Source organism: Saimiri boliviensis, chromosome 8 (genome assembly GCF_048565385.1).
Source record: "Saimiri boliviensis isolate mSaiBol1 chromosome 8, mSaiBol1.pri, whole genome shotgun sequence".
NCBI lineage: Eukaryota > Metazoa > Chordata > Mammalia > Primates > Cebidae > Saimiri > Saimiri boliviensis.
Genome location: NC_133456.1, coordinates 84137885 through 84158324, shown reverse-complemented (window position 1 = coordinate 84158324; position 20440 = coordinate 84137885). Strand labels below are relative to the sequence as shown.

The 20440-nt window shown below is 45.0% G+C and overlaps 2 protein-coding genes across 3 annotated transcripts in view; one reads left to right on the top strand and one right to left on the bottom strand.

Moving 5' to 3' along the window:
* Positions 1-20440, top strand: part of SYN2 (synapsin II) — a 200538-nt gene that overhangs the window by 157958 nt on the left and 22140 nt on the right. For both annotated transcript variants that reach the window (XM_039478883.2, XM_074404764.1), the window contains exons 5-9: positions 3102-3191; positions 13248-13310; positions 13724-13866; positions 18943-19017; positions 20065-20167. In XM_039478883.2, coding sequence (XP_039334817.1) covers positions 3102-3191; positions 13248-13310; positions 13724-13866; positions 18943-19017; positions 20065-20167 — 474 coding nt within the window. The remainder of the gene's footprint in view (positions 1-3101; positions 3192-13247; positions 13311-13723; positions 13867-18942; positions 19018-20064; positions 20168-20440) is intronic.
* Positions 528-11101, bottom strand: TIMP4 (TIMP metallopeptidase inhibitor 4). Its single transcript, XM_003927050.4, has 5 exons — positions 10495-11101; positions 9197-9294; positions 8640-8754; positions 6242-6366; positions 528-5610 (listed from the first exon to the last, which is right to left on the bottom strand). Exons 1-5 carry the CDS (start codon positions 10631-10633, stop codon positions 5413-5415), a joined length of 675 nt encoding a protein of 224 aa, XP_003927099.1. The 5' UTR covers positions 10634-11101; the 3' UTR covers positions 528-5412.

Sequence of the window (20440 nt, the reverse complement as noted above, 5' to 3'; positions counted from 1 at the left end):
GGGTTCTGTTAAAGAAAGTTGTTCCCTGTTTTCTTTTTCTAAACTGTGCTAGAGGCCAGGCCAGGGAGAATGGGGAGAGCCCGTGGCTAGGGCTTTGTTCCTCCCAGGATCTGGGATCTGGTGAGGGGTCACACTCTCACCCATTCACAATCTCAGCACATTGCCTTGGGCACCACATGAGAACAGCAGGGCTCCCTGGCCAGACCTCAAGTTCTCCCTTCAGTTTCACTAAGCAGCTGCCCCATGAATGACATTTTACATATTGTTCTCTGCTTGTTCATGGGAGTGGACAAATTTGGTGACTGTGAGGGGAGGGTCCCTCTCAGTTGATTACTTTGGCCTATGTTTCTAAATATCTTTACTGTGACTGCTGTTGGTGCATAGAGAGACTTTGGTTGGATTAGAAAAGCCTCTATCTTGCACAACTCTGTCTCCGAGCACATTGCTATCTCTGAAATTGGTCAGGGCAGGCCACTGGGATTTGGGGAGAAGTGGACCTGTCAATGAAAGCAGCATTCTGACAAAGCAAGAATGACACCACCCTTTATTGCTGCCAATTTATCTGAAATTCTGTCAGTCTTTCTGAGTTTTTGGAGACAAGTGCACCAGAGTTAAATTAAATCATTTAATTTCCAGGAGTGATAGGCATATGGACACATTACTCAAATGGATCTGGAATCCCATTTTTTCCAAAAATTCTTTCTTGATTCATTGGATGAGTGGTTATAATGGACATATCTTCATATCAATTGCCAAGAGCACCCCCACTCCCAAATTCATTCTTTTGTCTATGTGTAGAGGAAACGGCTCTTATCAGATGTTACATTAGTTTAATTGGTGACGGTATGCCTGTGATTTAATCTACGTTTCCAGGGAGGTATGGGTTAGATGCCAAGCTCAGTACCTTGAGCAGACAGGAACTGTTGGAGAGAAGGGTGGGGTGAGCTTCTTGAGACCCAACAAAAGCCTGGGAACTGGCTGCCATTATTGTGTTGGCTATCCCAGGGCTCTGAGAGTCTGCCGCAGGCTGTCCTGGCATCTGTGTGGTGTCTGTGTTAACTCCCCCACATGCCTTGGTGCCATGCCAGAGTGTGGGCTGCAGCAGGACAGAGGTCGTTAGGCAAAGCTGGCATTAGCTCCCGAGGGATGCTGGAGAGCCTTGGGAGCCCAGGCAGGTGTCCAGAGGTAGAGCAGGAATCCAGCCAGGCCCAGATGGGCATGTAGGATGTAAAAGTCAGATGAGCAGGTGGGCAGAATCAGAGAAGGCAGAAAAGGTCTGAGGGTTCGTTCTTGACAGCTAAAGCAAATTGAAGGACCAAGATAGCGAGGACAGCAGGGTACAATGGAGAATGCACCCAGCAAGGAAAAGAGACCTAAGTGCTCTCACAGTGCAGCCCTTACGCCAGGATGTGATCTGGGAGCCTGTACTTTCCTTTGCTTCTTTCTCCAGCCTCAATCTCAATTTGTCAAATGAGAGGACTGGTCTAGAGACTCTGCAAAATCCCTCTTGACAATGCTATCTTAGGGGCTTGAGAGTCCATGAATCATCCTTTCAGTCCTGGAGAAGGCCCTAGAGCTCTAGAGTTACCAATTGTTTGTTACTAAAGGGAGGGACCTGGAATTCCAGTGTTTTCCAGCATTTCAAAAATAACAAAATTATATCTGTACCCATAGAAGGACCACAACAGGTTATCACTTAAACTGCAGTTTGATAGCAGAGTTTGGGAGGAAATATAATAAAGGGATATTCTTTGTGGTATAAAGTTTGAGGAACTGATCAAATTTAACCCTGTCATTTTATATATGAAGAAAGTGAGATCCAGAGAGAAAAAATTATTTGCCCAAGGACACCTAGGAAGTTAACGGAACAAGTATCAGAAGATTCTGGTTTTCTAACAACCCAGCTCCGAGCTTTTACCGCCCCAACTTCCTCTCCCCTCCCTGGCTCATGTGCTGGCATCGCTTATAGAGAACAGGACCTGAGCTTTTGAAAAATGTTCTAGTCTTCCTTTCTCTGATAAATAGATTTCGTCTAACAACTTTCCCTTCTAGCCATTCTAAATACCAGTTGGCTTGGAACATGAACTAATCCAGTAGCCCTAGAGAGAATACGTGTTTCCTCTGCTGCTGATGCACTGGGGATGGGAGTATAGGTGTGTATGTTACTGGATTGAGCAGGAAAGTCCTATGTTTCTGGTGGAAAGGGCATAGTTTTTGCAGAGCTTGAAAGGCAGCTATTTGCAGGAATAAGGAGAGGTATGAATTGGAAATGAAGGGGCTTGGCTGTGAACCTGTCTCAACTACAGTGTGACCTTGGGCAAGTGACCTCTCTGGACCTCAGTTTCTTCATTTATAAAATGGAGGAGGTTAGGGGATCCCAACTGTGCACTGAGAAAGCCTTTCAACCCTGACACTTTAAGTATGTGTACTTTGCCCCTTCCTCATGGAGCTATTTCAGTTTCTCCTACATGGGCAAAGGGTCCAGTGAGTTTAGTCCCTGGTTGGGTAGTAAGTCCCAGAAAGACTGGGCCTGTCTATTCCACAAACCATGACCATTTTATTCTAATCTTCCTGAAGATCAGCTTCATTTTATGATGCCTTCTGCTCAAATTCTTGGTGGCTGCATACTGCTTACCAGAAAAATCCATCATTCCTTTGCCTGGCATCTGAACTTCCAAGACTTGGCCAGCTTCATGCCTTGCCATTACTTAGAGATGCAGGTGTGGAAAGTTAGAGACCCCATTTTCAATCCCAGCTTCACCTTGCAGTTCTGTGACTTTAGGCAAGTTTTTTAACCTCTCTGCCCCATATGTAAAATGAAGGTGTTAAATTAGCTAGTTCATCAATTTGATTTGAGAATTGAATGAAACATCATTAAAATTGAGAAAGGTAATTGAATTTTAGCTCACTCTCTTTTCCTTCCCCAACTAATGCATATCATATCCTTGGGAATAGGAATTGTACACTTCTTTTATATCCTCACAATGCTTAACATAAAGTCCTCCACAGAGCAAATGCTCAATAAATATTTGATGGGTTGATGTTTTGTCTCTTTCAGAAGTTATCTGAGATAAGCTGAAACATTTGCTTTTCTTTTGCAGTTTGCCCAGCTGGTCGCCATCTACAGGACACTGGGAGGAGAAAAGTTCCCCCTCATTGAACAGACATACTACCCCAACCACAAAGAGATGGTAGGTGGCTCAGTGGGGACATTAGTCTTTCTGCTGTTTTCACTTTGCACTTAGCCACCTGGTCACTGTGGGGCTCTGACAAGGGCCTCAGCGTCTCAACCCCGAAGACTCCACTGGGGTGGAACTATAGAACTTGTGCAACTGGAATAGCTAGATTTTAGCCTCTTGTCAAATTCTAGAGATAGAATAGGGAAGAAAAGGAGTAAGGGCACTTTAATCAAGCTGAGAGAATAATAAACTTCTGGACCAGCAATCAGATCTCATTGCTTTGAGTCCCAGCCCTGGCTCTGCCAGTTGTCATTGAATAAGCTACATTTCCTCAATGTGTGCAATTTCCAATAAGACAGTCAAGAGAGCATAATTATCCCTACGCAGGATATTCTAATATGGTACATATACAATTAAAGTGAGATTCATTAAGTAATAACCGCTGGGAGAGTGTGTAGCACTAGATGTAAGGCATTGCTCCTACTCTTATTATTCCCCTGACTCTCCCATTCACCTGACCTCCATAAGGCTGAGTTAACACTGTGCCTTCTCTGAGGCCAACATAGGAAGTTAGAAGGAGCAGAGAGATGGGCTGGTTGGTTGGTAAGGAGGCTATTGCCAGTGTTTTTCCTCTGCAAGGACCTGGAGCTCAAAATCCTTTCTTCCCTGTCCCCACACCCTCTGCCCCGCACTGGTGTGATCAGTTGGTGATCTTGCTCAACCCACCAATGGAGACTCCCTGCAAAGCATTCCAAGTGAAACAGAGATCATGTTTGTCCCCAGCTCCCCACTTCCTTGGTCAAAAGGGGTCTCCATTTGCACCATTTCTGCAGATCAAAAGCCATCTTCTGAAACACTGTGCATGGCCCTGCTCACCAGCAGACCACATAATAAAAAACAATCTTGGGCCTTAAAAAGAGCTGTCTCTGTCATCTTTGCCAGAGCTTCCCCCAAGAGAGACTCTGAAACTTCAAGCTCTTGTCCTTAATAAATTCTAGAGGCAAATATTAGGACTTTTCCTTTCAGGGTAAGCCAGGAAGCCTCCCAAAGGCTGAGAAGCCCTAAGGGTCCTTTGGTTGGGGAATCTCAGGGAGCCCAAGACATAGTGGTGAGGACTGAGCTGAAGGGTGCATGGTGCTCTCTGAGGATGAAAGCTGACTTTTTCCTGCTGTAGCACCTAGCAGGGCTGGCTGCTGGAAAAAAACTGCCGCAATTGCCAGGTACATTCCCTATCTACCGTCCTTTCCCCTCAAGGGCCTTTGTATTATTTCTCTCCGGTGCTCTATCCTGAAATTTGCCCTCAAGACAGGACCACCACTCTGTGGTGTCAAAAACCAATGATGAGTGATTTCAACTCTATAAGAAAAAGGCTTTGTGGCTTTTAAAAAGTTCTGAAATAGGAATGAAGATGTTAGTAATCTAAGAGACAGAAGAGAAGCCTTGTGGACATCAGTTGAGGGTATTAAGAATACTTAACCTGGAGAGGCAGTACCTATTCTGAGACTATAAGTGCATTCTTATTCAAAGAGGTATGCTAACCAGGCAGGACCCTCTGCCAGAAATGGTATAGAGGGGATAATAGCATGGGGAGGCAGGTTAGGCCATTCTAGCTCTCACATTGAGTGGTTCTGTGTCCCTCAAATGACTCCCCCAACAGATGAAAGTGTATCAGAAGAATAGGATGAGTTCAGACAGGGGAAGTAGTGGATACACAACCACAGTATGTTGTTCTTTTCATTCTTGCCAGTCAGCCTGTTTATGATGCTGTCAACCCACCTTCTGGTACTATATATCACAAGGATATACCATCTCATATGTATGGCATTCACCATTTCTCCCTTAACAGATTGATAAAGGCAAAAGAAAACACATTTTTCCTGGAGAGGAAAGTGAATAGTCCTGGCTTTAGAAAAAGTAAGCCAGAAGAAACACTTGCAGTAACAGGTATAAGGCTAGACTAATGGGGTTTGGGAGGCAGGGGTGACAGGCAGAGGGCAGGGCAGAAAAGTCATGCTACCTTCCCTAGCCCTTGACAGGTTCTAGGCCAGGGTCCTGGAAACGAGCTATAACATGCCTGCCCCTTCCCTCCCCTGACAGTGACCAGACGGTCCACTTGGCACTTTGTATTAGCTGGCAGCAAGGGGTGAGGTGGTGATGGCCAAAGCTCCACAGGAACAGAGAACTGGCTTGATCTTCAGGACTCTTGAAGGGATGTAGTAGTCACTGGTCCCTACTAGGGCTGGATGATGTCAACAAACTCCTTCCTTAGAAGCAGGTGGCCCCGGTACCAGCTGCAGGTGCCATCAACATGCTTCATACAGACATAATGCTGAGCCTGGTACCCATAGAGCTTTTGTTCCAACAGCCAGTCTGTCCAGAGGCATTCGTTAGGGGCTGAGATGGTACAGGGCACTGTATAGCAGGTGGTGATCTAGAGTCATGGCCACACAACATCAAAGTCAGTAGGGTGTCCTCCTTTTTCCATTGCTGCCTTTCAAACTGCTATACACCCTTGCAGCCCATCTCAAATGTCCCCTGTCATATGAAGCCTTTCCTGGTCCCCAGTCTTCCTCTGAATTCTCCTTCACCAAGGTTCCCCATATTCAATATTGCCACTTAATGCCATCTCTGGAGTCAGACAGCTCTGAGGGTCCTTACTCTACCACTGACCTTGAGCAAATCACTTCACTTCCCAGAGCTTTCATTTCTTCACCTTAAAATGGAAATCTTAATTCTTCATAAATATGTTTTGGAGACTAAATTAAACATTTACAATAAATTTACTATTACAGTGGCTGACAAAGAATAGACTCTCTTTAAAGGGTGGCTGTATTACAGTTATCTCAGTCTGCCTCCCGTGATGGCCACCTTCCCAGCCAAAGTGCAAGTACTTTGAGATCAGGGCCTATAGCCTGTGTTGCTTTCTCATCCCCAACTTCATGCAGTGCCTTATCCATGGCAGATCTCAAGTATAGTCCAGTAAGTGAATAAATTCATGCATGAATGAAGGCCCAGGACCCTTCCCCTATCCCCAAAGACTTTGGAAATGGATATTCCCTTACTTGGCAGGCACAGTTCAAATGGTAGTGATGATTCAGACTTTCCCTCTGCACCAAGGACAGGTCCTCCCAGGGCTCGATGTAGTTGCACAGATGGATGAAGACTTTTCCATCACTGAGGACCTGACCTTTGAGGGAAGATGGAGGAGAGTCAAGCATCAGAATTCTGCTCCTGGAGCTCCAGTGGCCCAGGTCCTTGAAGAGCCCAGAATTGCAGCCTCTCTAATGACTTTTTGGTGGCAGTGGTGGCATGGGGCTTAATGAAGGAATCAAAAAATAAAAATCACTGTAATCTTTGTAGCTAAAAGACAAACAGATTATGTTTGTACGAGGCAGAGTTGTGAGATCTGGTGAAGGCCTTTTCGTTTAGCATGGTACAGAGAGAAGAATGTGGGCTTTAAAGTCAGAGTCTGGGTGGGAACCCCTTCTTTATTCTCTGTCATTTACTAGCTGAATGATCTTAAGAAAGTTGTATAACCTCTCAGCTGGAAGATGAAAATAATAAAGTCACATTAAATGAGAGAATGTCTATAAAGTTCCCAGCACAGTTGTGGGCCCACAGAAGATACTGAATAAATAATGGGCTCCTTCCCCTTTCCAGTCCTTCCCAGTATCTGCACAGGCCAGTCTCCTGCTCTAGGTTGGTGAGTCTTTCCCCTTCCCCATAGGAAAGTTCACCCTTTTTACCTGTGAAACTACTTTTCACCTTTCAAAGACTCTTTTCAGTACCACCACAAAGCCATCCCTGACCACCTGGCCCATACCTCTTTTAGAACCTCAGCCACTCAATCGTTTACTCACTGAAGCAACTACCTATGATCTAGTACCAGGAATACAGATATAAAAATGACAGGATCTCTGCTCCCAAGGAGCTTACAAATTAATAGGGTAGATAGATGAGTAGAAGAAAATTATACTATTGTGTGGTTCTATACAAAGTATGGTATAAGAACAAAGGAACATACAATTATTTCCATCTGTGGAAGGGGTGTGGGGCAAGGAAGGTATCTCAGAGGAGATTATGCTTGCATTGAGCCTTGATGGGATGCGTAGGCGTTCACTTGCCAAACAGGTTGGGGGAAGGGCTTCCTGTCATCGGGACTATCCTATGCAAAGCAGGGGGACACAGCCTGGCAGCATACCTTCTGCAACTGCAGGTAGTTGAGTTCACATCTTGGGAAAATGACGGACTGGGAACTGGCATTGACAAATGGCAGAAGACAAAGCTATAGAGGGCAGCAGTGTTTTGGTCACAAAGAGCTTTCAACACCAGGCAAAGGAGCTTGTGCCTTCTCCTGAAGGGCCTGGGTGCCATTGATGACTTTTCTGTAGACTTGTTTTTTTGTTATTTATCCCAAACCTCAGTTAGACTTGACCTCCCTGAAGGCAGAAAATGTGTTTCCTATTTCTCCTGATGTACCTCCGTGCCTAGCAGTGGGCGAGACACACAGAGGGTAGGTGTTTAGGAAGGAGGTAGGATAACAGTTTGAAAGGGCCTGGTCTACCAGACCTAGGAACTGCAGGGCTCAGTGGTGTGGTGTGTCCTTCTCTGCCTCTCCCATCCAGGAGTTCCTCAGTTCTGCACAATTTTCTCATCCTCAGAGCTGGGAAGCCTCCAGTGCCTATGACTCATCAAGAGCCATGTCTGAACAGTGAACTCTTTTGAGGACTTTGACTTGTTATGGAATCTCCACTCTCCTCACCAAGGCATGGCAGTGACTAAGTGGTCATTCATTGCCAAATGTGTGGATAAATAGTGGAATCCCTTCACCTATTCTCTCGCCCACTGCTGTGCTTTTTCTTTCCTTGCTTTCTTTCTAAATACTGTTTTATCTTTTCGAGGCAGTTTAGATCCCACTTATACAATGAAGCTTTCCTGATAGTTCTCAACTACCAAATAGTTCCTTTCCCTGAACTCCAAAATAATTTAGTATTGCTTTCATTTATAGAGTCACATTCTTGTGTGATTCTTTAACTGTTCTAACCCAACCAATTCAGTAATAAGGAAAGTTCACAGAGACAGAACTGTGTTGGACTTGAGCTCATGTTAGGTTCTGTGCAGAGGGCAGAGCTGACCTGCAAGGAGCAGTTTTGGAAAGGAGATTTTGACTCAAGTTGCCAAAAATCTTATACTATTTTAAACTATTTGAAAATGGAATCAGCTGCCCTACAGTGGGTAAGCAACCTGTCCTTAAAATAGTGAAACAATTGGCCAGGATGACTGTCATGAGAACTCTTACATTTAAAGGGAGGTTACAAGTCTTCTCCCTACTCTGTTTTATGCCCAAGAAAATGCCACCTGGCTCAGCCTGCTGCCCAAGGAAGACCCTGGCTCCTTTCTCACTCCCTCCTATAGGGCAGAATCTATTATGTTAAGGCCAGTTGCTGTCCTTTAACTTACCAGTCAAGAGATACTGCTTCTGGCTGTTGGCCTCTAGTTTCACACCACAAAGGGAAGAGTCAAAAGGCGTATAGATATACTGAACATCCTTGACTTTCTCAAACCCTTTGAACATCTGATAATTACGAAAAAAAAGCAATATTGGGTCAGCGAGTGTACTTTGTATATTAACAGGCAAAAACTTCTCATTTCTCAGCCTAAAAATTTAAGCAAAAGTCTAGTTCAAAATTTTGTGTATACAGATGGCCCTACTAGATTATTTTCTCTCTTAAAAAAATAAAACAAAACAAAAAACTAAACCTTGGTTTATTCCAGTAGGTACCTGTAGTGGCTCCATGCACCAGCAGCTGTGGGACCAGATGGACTCCGAGGCCCTCCCTGCAATATCCCTGGGATTCTATGGGCCCTGCCTCCAAATCTCATTCAGTTCCACTTCAGCATCTAAACCCAAGGATCACTGAGCCAGGCCACCTGAAAGCTACCCGCCCTCCCAGAATATAGACCCCACTTCCTCCAACAGCCCTAGGGGCTACACATCCCAGCCTGCCCCCATGTACCTTTATCTGTTTGATTTCATACCGGAGCATTTTTTCAGTGTCAGCAGGGTCTGCACTGGCAGGAACTACCTTCTCACTGGAGATTTTGGCCCGAATCACTGCATAGGAAGGGAAAAGAGGGAACCTTTAGCAGCTGGTGGGGGCAATATACCTGAGGTCTGGATGATCCAGGGTTCCTGAAGAAGTATACAGGGCAATTCTTGGTTTTGGTGTTGTCAGGTTGTAAGCACGTGATGTGTGAGAAGGGGGTCCTGGAAATGCCTCCTCTGCAGTCACTTTAAGTTCCAAACCCCTCGGGCTTATTAGGTCCTATAGCTCTTTGTGCCTTTTGAACCAGTTAGTCTGGAGAGGTCTAGTTCTTCATAGCCGTGTGTGCAGTGGGGCACAGGGTAGGAGTCAGAGTAGAGGAGGGAAGTGGAGCCCCTTTAGGGTAGTTGGTGTGAAGTTTATTGCTGTGGTCAAGGCCTCTCAGCCTGCCTACATTTGATATTAGTAAATGTTTATTGAATTCATAAGTGTTCTGACGCAGCACTGAGGTGTTGCATCTCTTCCATTTGAACATTAATAACCAAAAACTGTTGATGAAGCTCTTCCTCTGTGCGTGGCCTTGCATTAGGCACTAGGACCATAGATGTGGTTAAGACAGGGTCCCCATCCTGCAGAGCTCTTGATCTAGTGGAGGGCACACTTCTAAAGAATAATAGCACAGCATAGTAGGAACACCAAGACATTAGAGATGCTGAGGCGGCACCAAGGAGCCAGGAGCCTGCAGAGAAGGAGAGAGACCTAAGTTAGACCTTGAAGGAAGAGTAGGAGTTTGCCAGGAATTTAAGGGTATGAGGGAGGGCATTCCAGGCAGAGAGAAGAGAAAGGACAGAAGGTGTGAGTTGCAGTGGGGGCTTGGTGGCAACCTAAGTTATAGGCCTGGACAGACATGGGTGGTTATAATGCAAGCCCTCTCCCCTCCCCTGTCCGCAATCCAGTAGTTCAGAGTAATCATCAGATAGCTCCGGTGACACCTTGTTCAGTGATACTCTGTAACTGCTATATGGCCAGAGTGAGGGAGGTTGCTGTAGAAGCCCCAGACACAATCTTCATTTCCTTATGAATCAGTCAGGTTCTGTGCTTGCAAGGTTACTATGGCGCCTGGTCCTTCCTGACCCATCAGCCTCAGCAAGAGGCAACCAGTGCAAAATTCGAGCTCCTCCCTTTTCCTCTGGACTCCTGGTCTACAGCTGGCAAGATACCAATCCCCCACAGCCACCCCCTGCTGTGGACCTCACAGACCTCGGACTCACCCAGTGCTGAGTGGCAGATGTGCTGCTGAGGGTGTGCAGGGGCGCAGCTGCACGCCTCGCCCAGCCCAGGGGGCCGCAGCAACGCCAGCAGCCGCAGCAACAGCGCCCAGCTCGGCGCGGGCCGGGGGCTCCCGGGCATGACAGTGCAGAGCCCCAGCTGAGCCTGTGAGGTCTGTCAGACCGTACAGCCCCAACAGGGCTCCTTCCTAACGTGTTGCGTCCCCCGCCCCAGGCTTTATGAGGTGGCCCTAAGGGCCAATCCCGCCCCGATGGGCTCCGCCTTCCTTTGGCTGTAGGCCACCGCGGCAGCAGGACCCGAGGCTCTTCCGACTTGCATAGTCAGTAAGATGCAGAGGGAAGCCGGGAAAGAGGCCTGGGCCTCTGTTTTCCTGCCTAAGTCATGAAGCCGTCTGGAAGTAGAGGGAAAGCACTGGAAGAGGGTATGGTGTCAAGGGCAGAAAGAGCCACAAAGATAAATGCATAAGAACAGAAAGACTGAGGGCTGTGATTCAGGCAGAAAGAACAAGAATAAGAAGAGGCACGGACAGAAAGAGTGAGACAGGCAGAGTCCCAGAGAGGCAGACAGAATTACAACAGGCAAAAGAGACAGTGACAGAGAAGGACGGACCCCTTGCTGAGCTGCACGCTGGGAATGAGACAAGCTACTCAGGGCTTCTTTCAGCCGCAGGAAGTGCTTTCAATGCCCTATTTATGAGGCTCCAAAGCAACAGCAAACAGTAATGGAACAGGACAGAGAAAGTTGGGGTGTGTGTGTCTTGGCTCTGTTGCCTGGGGGGATGGGGAGAGATGTCAAAGAAGCAGCCAGTGCTTTAGAAACCCTTTCTCACTCCCAGAGCCACAGACTCTCCAGATAGCTGGGGACAGCACTCTTGGAATGGATACAAAACATAAGGTGTCCTATCACTTAGGGCAAATCTTGGACCTCAAAGCCCTCTCGAGGCCCTAGGCTACGCTGATTTTTATTGCATGTCTCAGCTAGGTGACTCACACCTGTAATTCCAGCACTTTGGGAGGCCAAGGTGGGTGGATCACCTGAGGTCAGGAGTTCAGGCACAACCTGGCCAACATGGTGAAACTCCATCTCTACTAAAAATAAAAAAATTAGCTGGGCATGGTGGCAGGTACCTGTAATCCCAGCTACTCTGGAGGCTGAGGCAGGAGAATTGCTTGAACCTAGGAGGCAGAGGTTGCAGTGAGCTGAGATTGCACCACTGCACAACAGTCTGAGCAGCAGAGTGAGACTCCATCTCAAAAACAAAACAAAACAAAGAAGCAGGGGACTTGGGGGTGACTGTGACCAGAGAGAGCCTTGTCTGCTGTTTGACAGAGCATAGTGTTCCAAGCCTCCAAATCCCAAATCTCCATGGGATTATTGCTATGGGATGTTTCCACATGGTGCTGGACTGGATAGTGGGAGGCTGGGTTCTAATTCTGGCTGTCACTAAGCTTTGTGGCTTTTGCCTCTCTGGGCCTCAGTTTCTTCTCCATAAAGTAGAGTTGAACTGTATGATTTCTAAAGCCCTTTGAAGTTGTTTTTCCAAGCCTTGACTGACCTCAACCAGGAATGCTGAAATCCTTGGGCCAGATATCCCAGTATCTGTTCAAATCTTAGTTCCCACAGGAATCTGGCTTTTCATTTGGGTCAACATTATTTCCTTCAAGGGTACCTTTTCATTTTGATGGTGTTAGTGATGTTTGAAAAGAAGGGAATTGAAAGAGAGCTGAGTCTGATTGAAAGATGAAATGTCCAGGTTGGCATCCAGGCTGGTTCTTTATACAATGTCCAGACCAAGATAGAGGCTGATGTACCATTTGAAGGGAGCTCAGAAAGCATCCCATCTGTTCTCTTCAATGGACAGATGTGAAGGCTGAGTCTCAGGGAAATACAGTGACTTGTAGAAAGTTTACGGCAGAGAGGACTAGAGTACTCATCTTCTGACATCTAGCCTAGTGCTTCTTCCACTTCCACAATATTACTTCTTCCATCACCATTTTGTAACAGTTTGAAATCTTGCCCTTAGAGGATAATTCTTTTAAGTTTTTGTTTCTCCTCTGTTAAAGTATGGCTACCTCAAGGTAGAGTTTGCTCCCCTAAGGATCTCTCTCTGTTTATAAACATACTGAATTATTCCGTCAGCTCTATTTCAAACCCCAAGCTGGGCAGAATTGGGCCTTCACATGCAAAGCCTTATTTGATGGTGAGTTTGTGGTATTGGTGAGCAGTGAAGAGTGTGAAAGAGGGAGAAAACAGCCAGGATCATTACAGGAATGCTGGGCCTTTGAAGGTTTTAGGACCAAGAGGTACATGATGACGGGGACATTAAGATGCCAAAGATGCATTTCTAAAATATAATGCAGGTTTATTAAGGTACATCTACATATAATAAAATTCAGGCTTTCGAAGATACTTTCTTTTTTAAAATTCTCTTTGTCTGAGGGCCAGTCCTGCCCAGGTTCTGTCTAACGCAGAGAAGATTGACAGTTGCATTTTAAAGATGTAGGGTACACCAAATAAGAGAACAGCGTTCTTTTAGCTCTGCCACTAATATGCTGTGTGACCTTGGAAAATCACTGTCATTCCATGGGTCTCAGTTTTTTAATCTGTAAAGCAAGTAAATTGGACTAGTTATTTAAAGAACCCTCCCAAGGGTATTTCCAAGAAAAATATTTGTGGGATTCCACAGAGAGATGGGCACACTCTGACAGTTGATTCCTTTCTCCTCTGCTTTCAGCTGACACTGCCCACGTTCCCTGTGGTGGTGAAGATTGGCCACGCTCACTCAGGCATGGGCAAGGTGAGGCAGAGGGGCCTGCTGTATTTCAGGGTTGAACCAAGAAGGGCAGTTTTCAGAGTGACTGTTTGTGAACTGCTCTTCTCCCTCTGTCACTGATGAATTCTTTCCAAAGAGAAGATGATTTGCCACCTCTAAAGCCATGAGTGTCACCCAACCAGACCTCTTTCAGGAAGCAGAATGCAAGCCACCTGCCTGGTCCTCTGGGTCCTTTGCGGCAAGTGTGGCCCCTGAGTTCTGGGAAGGGAAGCTAGGGAGAAGGGGCCTTCTGGGGAGATGTGGCACCCAGATTAGTGTCTGGATTGGATATATTTTGGTAGGTTTGGAGGCTCAGGGCCATTATAACTTCTCAGTGTGTGCGTATGTGTGTGTGTGTTTGTCTCCTTTTCCCCCTTTCTGCCTTGCTCCAACATTAGGTCAAAGTGGAAAACCACTACGACTTCCAGGACATTGCCAGTGTGGTGGCTCTCACCCAGACCTATGCCACTGCAGAGCCTTTCATTGACTCCAAGTATGACATTCGGGTCCAGAAGATTGGCAACAACTACAAGGCTTACATGTGAGTAAGCGTGGGGTATGCTTTCTCCACAGTGGAAAATTTGAGCCTCCATGTAGCAACCGACTCTCAGTTTAACCTCCTCTGGTCCACAGGCAGATAACAGAGAGATGATCTTACACAGGGATTCTTAATGAGGGTTCCTTTTAAGTCAGAGAAGGGGTCTGTGAACTAAGATGAGAAAATATATTAATATTCATTTCCACTTGCCTGTAAGAGAAATTTAGCTTTCTCTTCATTTTGAGCAGAGACAACAGACTACAGTAGTTGTCTGTACATAGGACTTTATCACTAAAGGTGATTACTGATATTCCTATATCTTACTATAGTTGAGACAGATATATCTAAATATGAATTATTCTCATTCCTACTTTAAAATCATGATAGTCATTAGGACTTGCCACTACCTCCTGTTATTTAGAAAGAAACATATATTGGCTGGCTGCGGTAGCTCACACCTGTAATCACAGCACTATGGGAGGCTGAGGTGGGGGGATTAAGAGGTCAGGAGATCAAGATAATCCTGGCCAACATGGTGAAACCCCATGTCTACTAAAAATACAAAAAACTAGCCAGGCGTGATGGCGTGTGCCTGTAGTCCCAGCTACTTGGGAGATTGAGGCAGGAAAATTGCTTGAACCCAAGAGGCAGAGCCTGCAGTGAGCTGAGATTGCACCATTGCACTCCAGCCTGGGTGACAAGAGCGAAACTCCATCTCAAAAAAAAAAAAAAAAGAAGAAGAAGAAAAGAAAAGAAACATATGTTTTCCTAATCACAGATTTTTTTGTTTAATATTTTTGGTAACTCTAATTGGGTACTCTGGGATCTCATGTACTCTGTCTTACACAGTTACACATCTTATATATTGTATACATTGGAAGGAATCCATAGGCTTCCCCAGACTGCCAGAGCACAAAGTTAAAAAGTTCCTGATGTAAATATCCAGCCCTGAAAATGCTACAGGGCCTTAAAAGCCCAGTACATGACTTCTCTACATAACTGTGTCCATTTGCCAGGATGGAAAATTAAAGATTTCCTCCATTTGAATTTAGTAAAAGAAAAACATTTAAAAATTACCTGACTTTCCATAATATGTATAAAATGCAGGTGGCTTATAATTCCAATTTGGGAAATAGTAATCCCCCACTTTAAAAGTTTATAGCGGTGTTTTCTTTACAAAGAAAGAACATTATTAATATGTGGATTTGATCTTGGTCACTCAGGACTTTTGCAGACTTCAAGATTGAGCAGCCTTCCCTTTCCCTTCCCCACCTGTGTCTGTTTTTCTTCTCTTACCCCTCTTTTCACTACTTATACTCCCCACCCCTGGAGTGAGTTTGGCCCCCTCCCTGCACTCCTATCCCATACTACCCTTCACACACCTCTTGTTTAGCCCTTGTCACATGTGTTTTGTGTCACCCTCCTCCAGACTCTGAGCTCCTTGTGGACAAGAATGATGGAATCAGTTCTGCATCTCCACTGCCTTGTATAGCAGCAAGAACATTAATAGGCACCCAATAAGTATTCAGAGAAGAAGAACCCTTATGGAAAACTGAGGCATAGAATTTTTTTTACCTTTATTGTCTAGATTTGTACTTTTTTAGTTTTCAATTTTATATTTATAGTATTCCTGCTTCCAGAAAATAATTTAGGATTTCTTTAGAAATATGCACAATGTAGCCAGGTGTGGTGGCTCACATGTGTAATCCCAGCACTGTAGGAGGCTGAGGCAGGAAGATCGCTTGAGCCCAGGAGTTAAAGACCAACCTGGGCAACATGGTGAGACCCCATCTTTGCAAAAAAAAAAAAAATACAAAACTTAGCTGCATCTAGGGGTGCTTGCCTGTAGTCCAGCTACTCAGGAATCTGAGGTGGGAGGATCACTTGAGCCTGGGAGGTCAAGGCTGCCGTGAGCTGTGATCACATCACTCCAGCCTGAGTGACAGAGCGGGACCATGTCTCAAAAAAAAGAAAAGAAATATGCACAATGTAAGACAGAATAATTTAAAAACCATTGTAAAAACTTGCCAAAAGAAGCAAAGAAAATACATGTTCAGGCACCTAGGAAAACAGATTACCTATCTTTTGATTTTAAAATCCCCTAAATAAACACAAAACATTAATGACAGTGGAGTAAAAGTGTCTTGATCCTTAAAAGAAGACACCTAATTTTTAAAGGTTAGGGTTTCAAAAAACAGTCTAAAATGAAGCAAAAAAAAGAGAGAGAGAATTCCAAAACATTGATGAAGGGTGGGTGACCAGAGAAGCTTTAAATAAGATTTACTTATTTTTTGTGTGCAAGGGACCAAGTTATTTGGAGAAATGTTTAGGCCCTCTTAGCGTCTCTTCACCACACCTCTTCCCCAAACTTGTGGCTATATTCCTGCTCTAAGAAGGAATTTACTTAGCAATCGCCATGGTCAGGCGTGGGATTCTTTTTGTCTACTACAGCAATCACCGTGGAGATACAGAGACAGCCACTTTGGTTTGAAGAAGGTACTATTCCTGCCTCCATCTGCAGTAGGCAATAATGTGGGTCAGCTGTGGAGGTCAGATGATTTTTGGTTCTAGAGAATGGCCTCTCCGTGTCCCCTCTGCTCCCACATGCCTCAGGTAGCCCGTATGGATCTATGACCTGCATCCCATTGTTAGAGAATGATGTGAAGTGTTGGAAAGTTTTGCAAACTTTGAAGTGCCATGCAAATATAAGGATGTTGTTATTATCACCTCAAAAAGAATTTTAACCTATAAATTAACTTCAACAAATTTATATGATGTTTTTTCTAATATCTTAAATGTTGAAAAAGTCATAGAGTTTATGGGAGACTTGAAACAAATTATATAGGGTTGAGTTTCTTCCTCTTTTTTTTGAGATGGCATCTCGCTCTGTCACCAGGCTGGAGTACAGTGGCATGATCTTAGCTCCCTGCAACCTCTGCCTCCCGGGTTCAGGCAATTCCCTTGCCTCAGTCTCCCGAGTAGCTGGGACTACAGGCACATGCCACCACACCCAGCTAATTTTTGTATTTTAGTAGAGACAAGGTCTCACCATGTTTGCCAGGATGATCTCGATCTCCTGACCTCGTGAACCGCCCGCCCCAGCCTCCCAAAGTGCTGGGATTACAGGCGTGAGCCACTGTGCCCAGCCCTTCCTTTCTTACTTTAAGCATTTTTGTAAGTGGGTCCTTCAAATGTATGATGTGGTGATAGGCAGCCATGAATTCATTAAAAATTTGTGATTGAAAGATTCTGTTATTGAGATTTCTCTTTTTGAAATAAAGCCTTCTCAGATTATGAAAATTATTAATATTACTACTGTTAATGAAATAAATGAGCCTATAGATGAGGCAGCATTTCACACTGTGTATGCATCAGGGCAGTGGGAATATCATCATGGCATTCCTGAAAACCAAGGAAACATTGTGCGAAGAAAGTTAACACCTACAGATAGAACTGTAAAATGAATTTTGGCTCAGGTTGAATTGGGCATGCAACCTGAAAATAGTGTGAGTCAGTGTACAAATCTAAAGTTTGTGAAACTCTATTATGTGCCATGGCTCTGTGCCGGGGACATAGAAGTGAGTGACTCTCTGCCCCTGCCTTGAGCAGTCTGGTCACAGGGACACATTTGTAAACCATGAATGTTAAGAAGACACTTATTTTTATTATGATTCTGTCTTTGTGTTTCTAACTCAGGTTTTGCCAGCCACTCAGCGGTTTGTTTCTTTGCGTTTTCTGAATTAGGTTGTGGAATATAGGGAAAAGCACATCATGTGAGGAAACCAAGATTCCTGGACTTTTATCTCATACCTACTTGGACTAAATATATAATCTTGTACAAGTCCTCTAACCTTTCTGAGTCTTACTCTCCTTATCTGTCAGGCAGGGGCAAGAATTTCTGCCTACTCACCACAGGAGGTTTGAAATGAGGGGTTTGGTGAGGAAGCACCTTGGAAAGCAGTCAGTACTGTCCAAGCATAAGGAATGTTATCACCCTATTCATTAAGTCATGGGGCCACCTCATGGCTCTGAAAAACTAGCCATATATCTAGGTTCCTCAGTGTCTGAAATCAGATCTCTGGGGAGGACACTCCAGGAAAGTATCACGTCTACTCTCTAACAGTATTGAACGATGATAAGGGCAGCACATGAAGGGCTCTGTTGGCAGTGTAAGCAGGACTTTTCTGTCCCCTTCCTCTTGACTGGGTAAAGGCTAATAACTAAAAAAGCATATTTTTGGTGTTTATACTTAATTTAAACCTCTTTCTGACAGCCTATGTTAACAGATAACAGGCACAGAGGGGTGAAATGACTCTATGAAAGTCACCCAGCCCATCAAGAGCAAATTCAGAACCAGAAACCAAATAATCCACCTCCTTCTTAGTCTAAGACTAGTTGACACTAACACATACTTATAGATGGAGGGTGCCATGGGCACAACAGAGAAGAAACTGATGGCTTGATGCCATCGGCTCCATTTGACAGACAAGGCAACTTAACCCCAAAGAGTTAATTGACTTGCCCAGAATCACACTGCTAATATTATAGTGACCTTCAGAAATGAACACTGAATGAATGAATGAGTCAGCCAGTAAGGAAGACATTGGGAGATATGCATGAAGAACCCTGCAGGAGTTCCCAGGATCAATGGAATTCAAGTCAGTATAGATACTGAATGGGTAGGCTTCTGGAAACAGAAGACACAGTATGTACCTTCAAGTGGTTTTCAGGCTTGTGGACAAGTCCAAGCTTAAGATTCAGATCAAATAACTAAAGTAAAAAGTAGATTTAAGATTGAAAATCAGGCAGAAGCAAAGTCCTGTAGGAGTTCTAAGGATAGTAAGAGATCATTGAGTTGAGATATCAAGGATGGTTCTGTGGAGCCAGAGCTGTTTGGGCAAGACCCTTGTAGAGAGGAGGAGGGTATTCTAGGCTTAGCAAACAGACCTCTGACCTATTTGCGGGAGAATTAGGTGTAGAAAGCAACAGTGAGCTAAAAGTCTGAAAAGTTTCATGCACTCCTCTTGCTGATTTGGCTCACTGCCTGTCTTACCCTGGTGGGACCTTGTTGTGTTGCAGGAGGACATCGATCTCAGGGAACTGGAAGACGAACACTGGCTCTGCAATGCTGGAGCAGATTGCCATGTCAGACAGGTGAGTAAGAGAAGGAGTCCAGTTCCCAGCCCAGTGAGGGGGAGGCTTCCTTAGTTGAAGAAGTTCAGGAAATAAGCTCTATCCAAAGGGAGTCTCAGCAAACAGGACAGATAAAACACAAAAGGCCCAAGTACCCCATTTAACAAGATCAGGCGGGACTGGGTTGTATGCCAGATGATAAAGACTGCACATACCACAGGTAAAAACTTCCTGAGGCCTCACCAGAAGTGGATACTGGCACCATACTTCTTGTGCAGTATGCATACCCATGAGCCAGAATCTTTTTTCTTTATAATTAACCTAGCCTCAAGTATTCCTTTATGGTAACACAAAACAGACTAATCAAGGAGTGAGGTGTTGCTGTAAAGATAGTTGAGAATATGGAATTGGCTTTGGAACTGGGTAACAGGCAGAGGCTGGAAGAGTTTGAAGGGCTCAGAAGAAGACAGGAAGATGAGGGGAAGTTCACAACTTCTTAGAGACTGTTTAAATGGTTATGACCAAAATGCTGATTGAAATATGGACTGTAAAGGCCAGGCTAACAGGTCTCAGATGAAAATAAGGAACTTGTTGGGAACTGAAGCAAAGGTCACCCTTGCCACTCCATAGCAAAGAATTTGGCTGCATTGTGCCCATGCCCTAGGGATTTATGGAAAGCTGAATTTAAGAATGATGACCTAGAGTATCTGGTGGAAGAAATTTCTAAGCAGCCAGTGGTCAAGAAGTAGCATGGCTTCTTCTAACAGCCTATGGGGGAAAATGACTGTACATACCATAGAAACTCCAAGGAAGAAGTAATTAGCATCGGCTGGAAGAGCCAAGGAGGCCTTCTAGAGGTGGTGAGAACTTGGGACTGCAAAAATGGGTAGGATCTGGAAAGCAGATGGAGGAGGGCATTGTAAATAAGGGTATGTGCTTAATGTGGGTAGATGGAAGGAGGGGATGGGAGGTGAGAGAGATGGAGGCAGCAAGGAGAGCCTGACTGGCAAGTAAGCTTTGTGGTGAGCAAATTGCCCCAGCTTCAGGACACCTTCCCATCACCTCCAGGTACAAACTGTGGGTGGACACCTGTTCTGAGATGTTTGGCGGCCTGGACATCTGTGCCGTCAAAGCTGTACATGGCAAAGATGGGAAAGACTACATTTTTGAGGTAAGTCTGGACCAAGCAGTAAGAGATAACTCCCAAGGCTTAAGAACTATGTGGGCAGCGCAGACTGCCTTTAATTTGGAGTCTCTTGAACCATGGGAATATTCTAGCAAGATCAGTGGGTAGCTGTTGTTTCCAACCTGATAGGCTAACCCACACCATGAGTAAAAGATGTTGGGTATGGATCCCTGGGATCCTAGCCATTCCTCTGGGAAGACTCTAGTGATGTTACCATTCTCCGTCTCAGAAAGCCACCCTTGGGAGTCATTCTGTCCA

Bases quoted from the DNA above. Each gene is read 5' to 3' on its own strand.
- TIMP4 (XM_003927050.4), bottom strand. From the start codon at position 10,633: ATGCCCGGGAGCCCCCGGCCCGCGCCGAGCTGGGCGCTGTTGCTGCGG. The intron at 9,295-10,494 runs GTGAGTCCGAGG...CTTCCTATGCAG, and splicing joins CATCTGCCACTCAGCACTGG to TGATTCGGGCCAAAATCTCC. The intron at 5,611-6,241 runs GTAAGGGAATAT...CCATGACTCTAG, and splicing joins ATTTGAACTGTGCCTGCCAA to ATCACCACCTGCTATACAGT.